The sequence below is a fragment of the Triplophysa rosa genome, linkage group LG2 (genome assembly GCF_024868665.1).
Source record: "Triplophysa rosa linkage group LG2, Trosa_1v2, whole genome shotgun sequence".
In the NCBI taxonomy this organism is placed as follows: Eukaryota; Metazoa; Chordata; class Actinopteri; order Cypriniformes; family Nemacheilidae; genus Triplophysa; species Triplophysa rosa.
This window is the reverse complement of record NC_079891.1, coordinates 23,524,871-23,538,638: the sequence shown is the minus strand read 5'-3', so window position 1 is coordinate 23,538,638 and position 13,768 is coordinate 23,524,871. Positions and strand designations below refer to the sequence as shown.

Below are 13,768 nucleotides of genomic sequence, written 5' to 3'. Positions count from 1 at the left end.
GTTTCATAACTATACATACACAGCCTAGCTGTGGGCTATGTATTTATTAGTTAAACTGTATAGTCTTGGAGCACTGCCTGTGTATTGTTTTCTCCTATTGTACAAACGTCTTATATTTTACAATAAAATATTGTGTTTTGTATCATATTTCATTTAATTAAAAATAAAAATAATCACATCAGATTCCCTAAACCACATTTAAAATGAAAACGAAAAGAAGCAGGATAGGGTTGTGTTAATATCATATTGCGTTTTATTGTAAATGTAAAATGAAGGTATGGGGATTGCATATATTGGAGTTGAACTTTTTTAGAAATAAGTGATATTTAAGGAACAGCTGATAAGTGTCACAATCAAAAGCAAATTACAATAATTATTTAAAGGGTGGTACAAATGTCTCTAAAATAACACTTACAACTGCACTAGCTGTACATTTACATTTAGCAGACGCTTTGATGCAAAGTGACTTACAGAGAGTTCAGGGAGCAATAAGCGATGTCATACAGGAGCAATAATACAATAGGTGCTAATACAAAGTTACTAGTTTCAGCAAAAGCTAGACCAATACCTGTAGAGAGAAAGAGAGAAGGTTAGTGTTTTTTTTCCTAAAAAAAATAGCTTTTTAATATAATAATTTGCTTTCCTTGGTGTCATGATAAAATAGCAACAACATAGCTGTCATACAGTAAAAGGCATTTCTACCGTTTTAGTACAACTATGATTTAGTAGCCTACATGTAAATAAAAACGTGCAGAAAGACTGAAATACTCATAAAACAAAACGACAGCTGCTTCTAAAAGAGTAAGAGCTGTTTAGTTACCTTCTGTGATCTATTATTAAACAATTTAGCAAAAAGATGACTTATCTGATACAATTTTTAGGTTTTAAGGGCTTATGTTTACAAATTCACGAGTTTGCAAACTTTGCATTACACACACCTTGCTTATTGCGACCTTCTTCCTGTTTAAAAGAAATGACGTACGTGTGTGGTTAACGCTGATTGGTCAACTCAGTTGCCGAGGAAGAACACCTTTGACCAACGAGAAACCTTTCGGCACGCCCCCTACCTTAAACCTACCCATTTCTCCAACCTGCAGAGACCCCTACTTGACCCATTTGGCAATATATTATCAGTTTACAAATAAGCAAGCCTAGCAACAAACAATAAACCTCGGAACATAAATGAATGAAATTTAATTGCTTATGCAAATCTTTCATATCTGATTCTTCAGGTTCACAAGTCTGCACTTTAAATAGCTCTGATTTCCCTCTCATCATTTTCTGCACCTATCGTACCTAGTCGTTGCTCTATGCCTTCATGTGTTGGTGGCATGCGCGTATCCGTCGCCTATAGTCCTCTCGCTCTCGGGCGCGCTTTCCTTTCGGCCTCACGGACAGTATGGCGCATGCGCACACCGGAACACAATGTTGAGCAAAACGGACTAGAGCAGAGACGGAAAGACGTGCAAGAAATCGCAAACATTTTTTTCTCCCTAGTGAAGTAAACGACTGTCGACTTAGAATATATATATACTTCTAAAAAACATGACGGAGCCCCAATCAGCACTGTTACTCAGGAGACAGCTAGCAGGTAATTTTTGGCTTTTGGCAACCAAGCTCAATGGCTAACCAGCGCTTGGAAATGCGCCGGTGCTGCTACCGAAGCAGCAGCGGAGGAGTTAGCCGCTAGTTTAGCAGCTAGCGAGCGTTTGCTTTCCTCTGCATACGTTGTTAGCATGTTAGCAGCGAAATTAGCCGAGTAGCGGCTAACTCCTCCGCTCTTTCTGCCCCGCGGACTAGCGCGATACCTCTTTGTTACTTTAACATGTTATTTTCATACATTTTTTTAACCGTGTAATAAACTACAAGCTGGTCGGTTATTGTATCAGCAGTAACGAACATATTTACACGAGTCTCGTTTTTCAGGTTTGTTGACGTGAGCGTAAAAATGTCAGGCAATTTTGAAGATGGGACCGGTTGGCCGGTTGGGCTGCTCGCAAGTCGGCTAACCCATGTTTTGACATCTGTACCCGGACGCTATTTGCACTTTAGCATCCGTCGCTATTATCGTCAGGAAAGTATGTCATTTGTCCAGTTTCAGCTTACCGCCTTATCTCGACCAATCGAGACACTGTAGTTTGCACTAGGGAGAAAGGCGATGTCAAAAAGTGGTAGATTGTGCGCATCTTCCCCGCAGCGGGGTGATCAAATCCCTTTGTTTTTCTATGACGGCTAACCGGCTAAGCTAAAAGACAGTAGACAGATGGCTGCTGTTTGAGAACCACCTTACCGGTACAGAAAGAACAAGAGACCCCCAGCCCTACTCGTGTACAGATTTACATTTATGATCCTGTTGAATTTTTTAGACTAAAGAAAATAGTCTGTTATTGGTGTCATCATTGTTCTCATTTCTTTGTCTACTATACATGCAGCCTACGCAACATGATATGCGAGTGTCAGCTTTAGCGAGCTCGAGCCAGTGGAGGATTTCTCCACGGGGCCCCATTTGCGCAGTGCAGTTAGTTGTAAAGGGTCAAACTAAGCAGATGACACGCATTCTGTTTAAATCTTAAAGATCATGTTTTATGTTAGTCCTGATCATGACAGCTGTCTCTTTGGGGACATAGAGAACAGAAGAAGCAACCCCACCCCCCTCAAATTACTCGTTTTACACTAACACGCATACACAAACAGTGGCAGCTCGCCTATTTCTTTCCGATGGTCGACAGGGAGTAGCACACCAGCCTGTCATGGGGTCAGGTTCTGCAGTGGCACTCCGGATGATTGACTGATTCAGGAATCAGTGCTGTTTTGGTTGTCTCTTTTCAGCTGGACCAGGGCGGTGAACTCACTGTAAACTCTGTGAACCCTCTGCAGGAGTTAGAGAACAAAAGCCCCAAAACATCCATTTATGTGGGATTGTAAAGATACCAGCCTGGATAAATATGGGCACAACTCAGTAGGATGTGAGATTTTAACTGCATCAGGGTTTTTCCTGGCTCAAAATGAGGCTGAGGTGGTGCCATCCTGATCTTGTACACACACGTAGGCCTACCGTACCTTTAAGTGGCTTAACCAAAGTGACTTTGAGTTTGATATATTAAAAGTTCTAACAAAATTAGATAAAAATGATTTATTTTTATTTGATTTTTTTTAATCAGCTAACTTTTCAGCCCATACATATGGGCTGAAAAGTTATATCCAACTGAATTAACGATATCCAACTGAATTAACCAGTCTTTCTAAATGAGCAAAGCTCATTCACGTCTTGCATTCTCTGTGGCTCACTTTAAATGATTCAATGATCTCTTATATTCGCTAGTGACTGAAAAGTTCAATAGTTTAAATAAATCGGTTCAAATGAGTCATTCGTGTGCAAGTCATTCTAAACGCAATGTGCGTTCATACTGGCGAACTCGCTGTGTACAGTATACGCTGATTCAACGATCCAACTGCACAGCTAAAGACATTACAATGATGTACGTCATTTTAATTTAAGAAATTTCAAGAATTTAAACGTACTTGGATGCAAAACAAACAGCCGTGGAACACAGGCTGGCTCTTGTTCTGCAACTCTTTTTAGCACCTCAGTGTGCTGATAACTAAACAGCGCCTCCACTGTGTTGCGTCGTAATGTCGCAACTGCAGTTACAAATGACAGTCTGTTAAATGCACGCAGCATTTCTTGTGAAGACTCACAACATAATTTTGGCGAGAGCCTGAGGCGGCACGACATTTGACGGAGGCGGCTGCCTCCAATTTCCCTATGCAGGAAAAACCCTGTGCATGTCTGGAAGGTTGGAGTAATTGTGTGTTCGTTGCTGTTCACCATTACAGAATCGGCGCTGTAACGATGAGATTTGTCAGAAATGGGATTTGAGTCAGTTTAGAAGAGACAAAAAGCTTCATTTGTGTTTTGTACATTTCTTCTGTGTGTCACAGTAGAGACGCTTAGTTGGAAATGCCAGACTGTCTTAGTGATTCACATCCTCATAAAAATGACACATACGTATGACTAGATGACCCAACTGTTGGTTTGTTTTTGTCAGCGAGGTGCTCATCTTTTAAAGCTCCAGTGATTTTGTTTTGCTGTCTCTTGTTAGGACACAGCAAGCTGTCTTTGCCGTGAAAACAGAATCAGAGGCCACAGTCACCAGTAGACTGCTGTTCTTTGGCTCCAGGCTCAGTCATTTGATCTGATAAAAACAGGCAAATCTGTCTTTTCTTGTTGTCTGAAATGTGACCGGAGAATAGTTTGTCTTATTATTATTCTTGATTCTATATATATTAGGGATGGGCATTTTTCAATAATTTCGTATTCGAATATTTGAGCTCATAAAAAACGAATATTCGAATATTGGTTTATTTAAATTAAGTTAATAATGACGTAATTTGTTACGTTTTTATTTAGTCACAATTTCACATCAAGCTCATAATTATCATTAAATATTCATAATGCATTAATATTATATCCTGTATATCGTTTTTTTTATGGTGAAAAAATAGAAAAATACATAACGCAACGTATATTGGCAGTCTGTGATATATGGTTATCTTGTTTATTTTGTTTTACATGTTCTTGATAATAAAAACAAGCATATAGGTCTATTTTACTCTAGTGAAAGTCTGTTCAACAAGCCGACGGTGGAAAAAACGCGCTGCTCTTCTCTAACTCCTGGTAACAAAACCCAGATCTGACAAGAATATCTGGCTTTATTGTTAATAATATTGATAATAACTAAAGTAAATGGGCTTGATATCGCATGCCGACTGTTAAGATCCTAAAAAATACCCCGCAACAAAGACGGAGCCATAGTGCTTGATTCCCTGATTACGTGACCGTCATCTGAGGAAGATATTCTGCTGATCAGCACGCATATAAATATTGTTTTCTTTGTCGTTCACGGTCAGTGTCTGTCTTGTTTAGCTTTGCATTGGATTTGCATCAATAAATAAGGTAGGCCTATTTATTTCAACTAAGGTAAGGAATTACAGCGCGTTTTATAACAAAAAAAGCATCCGTGCGAAGGAAAATTCTTGCTTTTAGGTATGGATAAATGTGCCAGTCTTATGTTAAGGCCAAATTCATTAACATTTGTTGCAGTGAAATGTACATTTTCATGTTTCAAGTTGTTGAAATTAGCATTACTTAATATATTTTTAACGAACGAATATGAATTTACTAAGAACAACCGCTGCAAACAAGTAATGGTAATAAATGAATTATTGTTGTTAATCATTTAATATTACGTTGATATTTTTATACCTAATGTAAGTAATGTTAACGAATTCTGTGGCTCACCAGTTTTGAAACATTTTAATATGGTGATGTGAGCAGAGCATAAAACGCGATCTGGGCATCCAGTGTGTAAACTTAAAATATTTAAACAAGCTTGCAATCTGAGTGAACAAAGATTTAGGAACACATACAAATGATTTTTTATATTTTCTGTACATTAAAAAATCATTACAGAAGAAGTGAAGAAGCGTTAAATAAGACCTGACTCTAAGGTCTTCTGTAACGGTAACTTAACCTTGTGGTGACGCAGTTTTATTCTTATGAAAAATAGGAATATTCGAATAGCATTTTAATATTCGAATAGTTATTGCGGATCGAATATTTGAATATTCGTGCACATCCCTAATATATATATATATATATATATGAGAAAAGCTTCAGTGATAAGGGAATAGATTCTTTTATGAGCACTTGCATGCAAGCCTGAATTGTCAAATTGAGAACAGGTTTGCCTGTCATTCTTTCATATTAAAAAGAAGCTCATCTGCATCTTGTCTGTTCTTCTCAGAATTGAACAAAAATCCCGTGGAAGGATTCTCCGCTGGTTTGATAGATGATAATGACCTCTACAGGTGGGAAGTGCTAATAATCGGTCCTCCTGATACACTCTAGTAAGTGTCTTTCTGTTGTTGTCATTGCTTACAAAAGAATGGGTTAGAATTTTAGATTTTGCTTAAAATGGGCTATATGCATGTGTGACTTCTGCGTTTCACAGGAAGAACCCTAGGCAGTTTCTGGTTGGGGAGACTTAAAGCAGAGAGAAATGAGAAAATAGTTACATTTAGTAAATGCTGTACATTGCGGCACACTTTCATAAGTTAACATTTCATTATAACATTAAAATACAGTAGAACACCACTTCTATATACCACTGCTGTGTGCCGCAATGTACAGCATCTGCTAAATGTAACTCTTTTCTAAATTTCTACTGTATTCTTTAAGTCTCCCCAACCGTAAAATGCCTAGGGTTCTTCCTGTGAAACACCAAAGTCACGCATGCATAGAGCCCTTCGCCCAGTTGTGACTGACTATGCAGCCTGATTGTGGTTTTACAGTAACATCTTAATAAAGCTATCATACTAAATATATACTTATGTAGTGCGTGGAGTCATGTTTTATCATCTCTTTTAGCGGGCAGGCCTAACTGGCACTGTTAAACAGTTTTATTAAAATGTGTCCAAACAGGTGCCATCATAATATCTTGAGTAACACATTGATCATGCTGTATTCTGCGTTTACAGTGAGGGTGGTGTCTTTAAAGCTCATCTAACGTTTCCCAAAGACTATCCTCTCAGGCCTCCTAAAATGAAGTTCATAACGGAAATTTGGCATCCAAATGGTAAGTTTGGGTTTACAGACCTTTACAGCAGTATTTATCTATCCTTGTTTGTGTATAATGTTGCAAAGTCTATATATCCCTCTCCCTTTATTTATGAAATAATTATAGATTAATATTAGACAATTGTTATGTTAATTTGACAGTGCTTTAAGCCACCAATAGGAATGCAGCACCCCCTACTCTGTTTTTAAATCCATCAAATGTAATTGTTATTAAAGGCAGTTAATGTTTAGAAATAATTTTTCATAGTTTTAGCCCTCATTCCGTGTCTGGTATCTCGTTTTGCAGTTGACAAGAACGGTGACGTTTGTATTTCAATATTACACGAACCGGGTGAGGATAAATACGGCTATGAGAAACCAGAGGAACGCTGGCTACCCATTCACACTGTAGAGACCATCATGATTAGCGTCATCTCTATGCTAGCAGACCCTAACGGAGACTCTCCTGCCAACGTTGATGCAGCAGTAAGTCAGATGAGAAGTTGTCAAGTTGTTATTAGTACAATCTGCTTTTTTGAAATGATATGAATTTATGTCATGATAAGTTGCATTTCACATTCACTTTGTTTTAATATTTCAGAAAGAGTGGAGGGAAGACAGACATGGTGAATTCAAAAGAAAAGTTGCCCGCTGTGTAAGAAAGAGCCAAGAAACAGCCTTCGAGTGATATTCATCCAGCAGCTTGTAGCTTCACTATTTTCAGGGTAAGCAAGTGGAATTTGCCAGCTAATTGAATTCAATTCAATTAGATCCATCTTGCGTCGTTGAATACGTCAAGTCACTTTCAACCAATAAAATGCCATGTAAGAGGTCGCGTTTTCATTGGCCCGCCGTGGAAGCCTATCCCTGATTGGTTGACTACTTTTGACAGCCTATAATGCATGGAACACACAAGAGGACCTCTCGAGAGCAAGAGTACCAAAGGATTCGTGGACGCACGGCACGCATTTTGAGTGCGCACACGCTCACTGAGCGAGAGGAGAGAAAAATCATAAGAGAGCAGCGTATAATTGAAAACGCGCGTCCAGTTTTGTGCATGAGCAAAGGAAATCGGCGTGCGAGCGGAGAGATTCGCGCGCTCGTATTACAAGAATGCGCTCTCGCCTTGTAATAATGCGCTCGCGACATTTTTTTCATTAAAATAACGCCATACTTGTGGAGCTTTCAACGCCAGCGTTTCACTGCACGAGGACACGAACACATAAACAAACACCATTTGTGTCTTTATAAAAGTCCGGTTAACTTTAACGCTCTTTGCGGCGTCCCGTCAAAATAAAAGTCCGGTTGACTTGAACAAGTTATAATACACTCACATTTTACCACACTACCCCCCTTAAATTTTTTATAATTTGACCACAGAGTATATTGTTTACTTTAGTAAACTGAAGTAAATGTGCTAGTAAAATTGTGCTACTTATAAAAAATAGAACTTGATTAAAAAATAGTACTTAAATTTAAGTAGACCTAAAAACAAAAGAAAAAAAGAAAATGTACCAGTAAGATACTGGTTTATTAACATTATTGTACATTATACAGGCATCGGTTATAGTTATCGGTATCGGTGAGTACCAGAAAAAAATATCGGCACTCGTACTCGGTCTTTAAAAAATAATATCGGTGCATCCCTAGTTCCATATCACTTCGCCAAGTTTAAACAACAGAAAGGTTATAGTGTAGCCTACAGGCCATCACCGCACAAAGCACCCTGTTCTTGATCTGACGTTTATAATGTCAAACTTTACTTTTAATGGAAACGTGTGCAGTTTCGTTTCAATAAACAAAGCATTTCAAAAACAAGAAATACATATGCTGAAATAAAATAACTAAATAGAAAAACAAAATGCATTAATAAACACTGATAGCCTACTGGTTCGTTTTCCTCTTCATGCTGCTTATAACTGATAACAAATATATTTTAATAGACCTACTCTTTCAAAAGTTTTTTTTTTTTTTTTACTGCTGAAGATAGAAACAATACGAGGAATAAATAATTTATAATCACTGGCTTTTCTGTCACATTACTGCAAACACTCAGGTGTGTGGGAGGTCACTCGCTCGCTCTGACGTCATCATGCAACCGTGTTTTTTGGCAAGTTTAACAATCATAGGTAGTTTAGATGGTTAGAGTTAGGTTAGGGTAAAGATTTCGTAAGACTTGAAACACCAAGGATTTAGTCAAAACCAACAAGCCACGCCCACGGATCTGACTTGAAACACCAAGGATATAGTGAGAGCCACTCACATACACCCACCACGTGGCTCAAGCTTCCGAGTCCGTTTGCTCTAACGGATGCTTGAAATGAGATGCGCAAGAAAGTAGTTCTACCATCAACAGCATTTAAAAGACATTTTTAAAATAACATGACAAACATTGAAATTAAACATTTGAACAATGTCCTGTGGTGTGGTAACCGTGGTATACGCGGAATAATTGATCGGTCAGTTCAATTATTCAAAAGTTTACGTCTTGGTCGCATTACCACCTCGGGGTGTGCATTAACTTTCTAATAATTGAACGGCCCGTCATCAATTATTCCTTACATAAAGAACTAATCTCAGCCGAATGAGGCTTTTGTAAGTTTTAGTGGATTCTCCCATTGTAATGTTGTGGGCTAACCTGTTAGAACAAGTTCATAAGGCCTGTTTTTGCAGTGGTGGTTCAAATTAAAGAGTGTTAGGTAAGAGTACTACTGACTCAGTTTTTTTACCCATACCCATAATTTTTAAAGGGGTCATATGGCGCGAACACGTGTCTTTCTGTGTCTTTGGTGTGTTATAAGTTGCCCATGCATGTATTAGACACGTAAAATTGCAAAAATTAAAGTGTCGGAACAAAAGATGCATTCTATCTAAAAGCGAATGCTCACCCAGACCTGCCTGAAACGCCTCGTGTAACCACACCCCAACAAATCCACGTCAGTTCGTGGTATGAGTTGACTAAAGCCTGGCTCAGACTACAGGAGTTTTAAAATCGTGACAGATTTCAAATTCTGGTTGCAGCACACACATAAGGAGAATCTTGACAGATTCTCTTATTTAAAATCTTAAACAAGCTCACACTCATCAGTGTACAACTAAATTACACATATTTTACATATCCATAGGATATGCAGTTTTGTAAAAGGAGCTAATAGTAACCGTTTTAATGGGTTTACTATTTTTAAATGTTGACATCACATCTACATTTGAATCTCTTTTTCAAGCAATACAAAAATAGGTTTGCCCTTTGTAAACTTGCATTTATGAATGTGAAATGTCCAGATAATAAAACGTTGGGGTGTAAAGTTGTGTTTATAAATAAGACTAAAGGTAGCAAGTGCAAAAATAAAAATTTAGAAAGTTTGATTGGAAGTTTTTTATTTCATAATTGCACATCAAAAGACATTCTAAGACACCCAAACTACAGGATAATATTAAGATTATCATACCAGAGGACGCCTCTTACGTCATCTCACCGGGAAACAGAAGTAAACAAAGGGACATCGCAAAGTTAATTTCACGTGATCTCACCTGGCAACGGTTGTGTAATGTCTTTGTCGCTCTCTGAACGATTCTCTGTCTGTCTGTCCAAAGCCGCGGGGACGTATTTTGAGCAGGGGGTGCTATAATGCTTTTTGCTAGGGATGAAGTTATGACTGTGCTTTGGGCAAGCCGCTTAAGTTTAATGTTAATAAATAACGGAAGAAAAAAAATTGTCACTGCCGAGAATAAAGATGGATGCCAATGTGATTATAAGATACAGCATAAAAACAAACACATAAACGCATGTTATCTGTATGCCTATAGCCAAATAACAATCTGTTGAACGAAACTACAAGCTGCGTGTTAGCAGTTAACTTACCCGGTACATTTAAAACCGACGCGACTTCTCCCCAGCTCTTTTCCTTATCTGTGCGGTTGTGGTATGTTTTGGAGTATACATTATATAGACAATCATGCTGTTGCCACAAGTTGTTCTTCCATCTCCGCTGTCCAACGTACCCTTGCAGGAGCTTTCGCGGTCGACATTTTTAAAGGTCTGTCAGTCACCTCCGTCACCTTGCAGATGTGCCTCTCATTGGCTGTTGCGAAAGTACCAACGTCATCACCCCGATTTAAAATCCTAAATATCAAACATGTTTGATATGATCGGGGCGGCCCCGATTTCTCTCGGAGCAGATCGGGAGGTGTAAGATTCGATCTGTGAATGCCTCACATTACGTGATAATCGGGGCCGAACCTCGGACCCGATCAAGGTTCTGGACTCGATTTTTTTCAAAGATTCTCGGGAGGGGAAATCGGGGTAAATTCTGGCCGAGAATCCTGTAATCTGAGCCAGGTTTAAGACCGCCCAAATGTATACGCAAGTCAGTACTGTCAGTACAATTGCTTTGGAACCTGATGTTCCAAATACAGTTAGGGCCATAAATATTTGGACAGAAGCACATTTTTTGTTATTTTAACTGTGTATGAAAGTGTATTCGAGTTACAGTTTTATAATAGATATTGTCTTAAAGTGCACACTCTCAGCTTTATTTAGAGTGTATTCACATCCAGATTAGCTGAAGGATTTAGGAATTACAGCTCTTTAATATGAAGCTCTCCCCTTTTTCAAGGGACGAAAAGTAATTGGACAGTTGAATCAAAAGCTGTTTTATTCACATGTATGGGCTTTCCTTAAATAATTTCTTCATAAATGAAGCATGTTAAAGGTCTAGAGTTGATTCTACATGTGGTGTTTGCATTTGGAAGCTGTTGCTGTGAACCCACATCATGGGGTTCAGGGAGATCTCCATGCAAGTGAAACAGACCATAGTTAGATTTTAAAAACACTACACATCCGTCAGAAAGATGCCAGGAACATTAAGAGCGGCCAAATCAACAATTTGGGACATTCTGGGGGAAAAAACACACCGCTGAGCTCAGTAACAAAACAATCCTAGGTGTCCATATGAGATCAAAGTGTTGGATGATGACATTATCCTCTCCATGATAAAGAAAAACATCTTCACAACTTCCAGACAAGTGAAGAATTAATCCGGATGCTTCTTTCTTCTGTTACATCACCAAAAAAACACCAGTGACCCAGTGCCTGAGGACGTCATGCATGGAAATGGAATCACACTGCCTGAACACTATTTTACTGAAGATGTTGTATGCTCATATCATGAGATATTCCAAGCCTTCTCCATATCTTTTATTCTTTTTAGTCTTATGCAGGCTGAAATTAATTTGATCTCTCCAAAAAACTGCTTTCTAGAGCTTGTTCGGCTATTTCAGAAGTCTAATCTACCCATCCTATTCTTGAGGCTTTTGCACCTTGTTGTGAACCCTCTCTATTTTTTCCTTGTATTTTTATTGTTTTGATTGACAAACATTGACATATTTACCTCTTGGAGAGTGTTCTTCACTTGTCTGGACGTTGTGAAGGTGTTTTTCTTTATCATGGAGAGGATAATGTCATCATCCACCACTTTTATCTCATATGAACGCCCAGGATTGTTTTGTTACTGAGCTCAGCGGTGTGTTGTTTTTTTCTTAGAATGTACCAAATTGTTGATTTGGCCGCTCTTAATGTTCCTGGCATCTTTTTGACGGATGTGTAGTGTTTTTGAAATCTAACTATGGTCTGTTTCACTTGCATGGAGATCTCCCTGAACCCCATGATGTGGGTTCACAGCAACAGCTTCCAAATGCACCACATGTAGAATCAACTCAAGACCTTTAACATGCTTAATTTATGACAAAATTATTTAAGGAAAAGCCCATACATGTGAATAAAACAGCTTTTTATTCAACTGTCCAATTACTTTTGGTCCCTTGAAAAAGGGGGGCGCTTCATATTAAAGAGCTGTAATTCCTAAATCCTTCAGCTAATCTGGATGTAAATACACTCTAAATAAAGATGAGAGTGTGCACTTTAAGACAATATCCATTATAAAACTGTAACTCGAAAACATATTGATACACAGCTAAAATAACAAAAAATGTGCCTCTGTCCAAATATTTATGGCCCTAACTGTATGGTAAGAAGCATTACATTTCCGTCACAAGTTTGCAGTATTCGACCAATCACTACGCACTGGTTAACTGGCCAATCATAGCGTTTCAGAGAGGCAGGGCAAAGAGGAAATACAGCGTTTTTTAACCTTAAATCGTGTTTACACATTGCATTACATCTAAAACAAACGATAATATTCGTTTTAGCCGTGTCATATGACTCCTTTAAGGCATTTAAAGTTGGATGCCTTAAAGCAGTGGTCACCAACCATGTTCCTCGAGATCGACCGTCCTGCAGACTACAGCTCCAACCCTGCTTCAGCACACCAGTCTGTCATTATCAAGCAAACCTGAACACCTTGATTAGATATTTCAGGTGTGTTTGATTGGAGTTAGAGCTGAAATCTTCAGGGCGGTCGATCTCCAGGAGCAGGGTTGGTGACCACTGCCTTAAAGGGACAGTTCACACAAAAATAAAAATTCTGGTATCATTTACTCACCCTTGAGGTGTTCCAAATCTGAATAAATTTCTTTGTTCTGATGAACACAGAGAAAGATATTTGGAAAAATGCTTTGAACCAAACAGTTCTTGGCCGCCATTGACTACCATAGTAGGAAAAATTACAGTGGTAGTTGCATTCTTCAAAATATCTTCTTTTGTGTTCAATAGAACATTTGGAACAACTTGAGGGTGAGTAAATGAAGACAGAATTTTCATTTTTGGGTGAACTGTTCCTTTAATGGACAAAAAATGAAAAAAAACTAGGTGATTCTTTTGTCCCCTAGTATAATTTAAAGATCAATCTAGTTTTACTTATATTATTACAACCTTTATCCTCTATTACGTTTTTAATATTTAATTTGTTAAAATATCTCTTTTGTCTTTGACAGGTCTCCAGTTGAGAAACAACATGGCACTGTTTTCTTGCACTCTACCACCCTATTGCTGGACTGGTTTTCATCGATTGTTGGCAGTAACAGGCTGGCATTAATAGGCTGCAGCAGAACATACGGCCATCACAGATGCTGACAGAACACGCCAAGCAAGTGCCAACAAAAAAAGAGAAAAAAAACTTTCAAATGATTATGCTTTTCTTCTTTCCAAGTCTATGAACTGATACAACTTTCAGGAAGAAATTGTAAAGACAT

The 13,768-nt window shown here is 38.4% G+C and overlaps 1 protein-coding gene across 1 annotated transcript; it reads left to right on the top strand.

The window, feature by feature from the left end:
- The first annotated feature begins 1,299 nt into the window (after nucleotides 1-1,299).
- ube2g1a (ubiquitin-conjugating enzyme E2G 1a (UBC7 homolog, yeast)) lies at nucleotides 1,300-13,624 on the top strand. The gene is made up of 6 exons (XM_057356445.1): nucleotides 1,300-1,591; nucleotides 5,808-5,910; nucleotides 6,541-6,638; nucleotides 6,927-7,105; nucleotides 7,221-7,344; nucleotides 13,511-13,624. The coding sequence occupies exons 1-5, from the start codon at nucleotides 1,546-1,548 to the stop codon at nucleotides 7,305-7,307; spliced, it is 513 nt and encodes a 170-aa protein (XP_057212428.1). The 5' UTR covers nucleotides 1,300-1,545; the 3' UTR covers nucleotides 7,308-7,344; nucleotides 13,511-13,624.
- The last annotated feature ends 144 nt before the right edge of the window (nucleotides 13,625-13,768 follow it).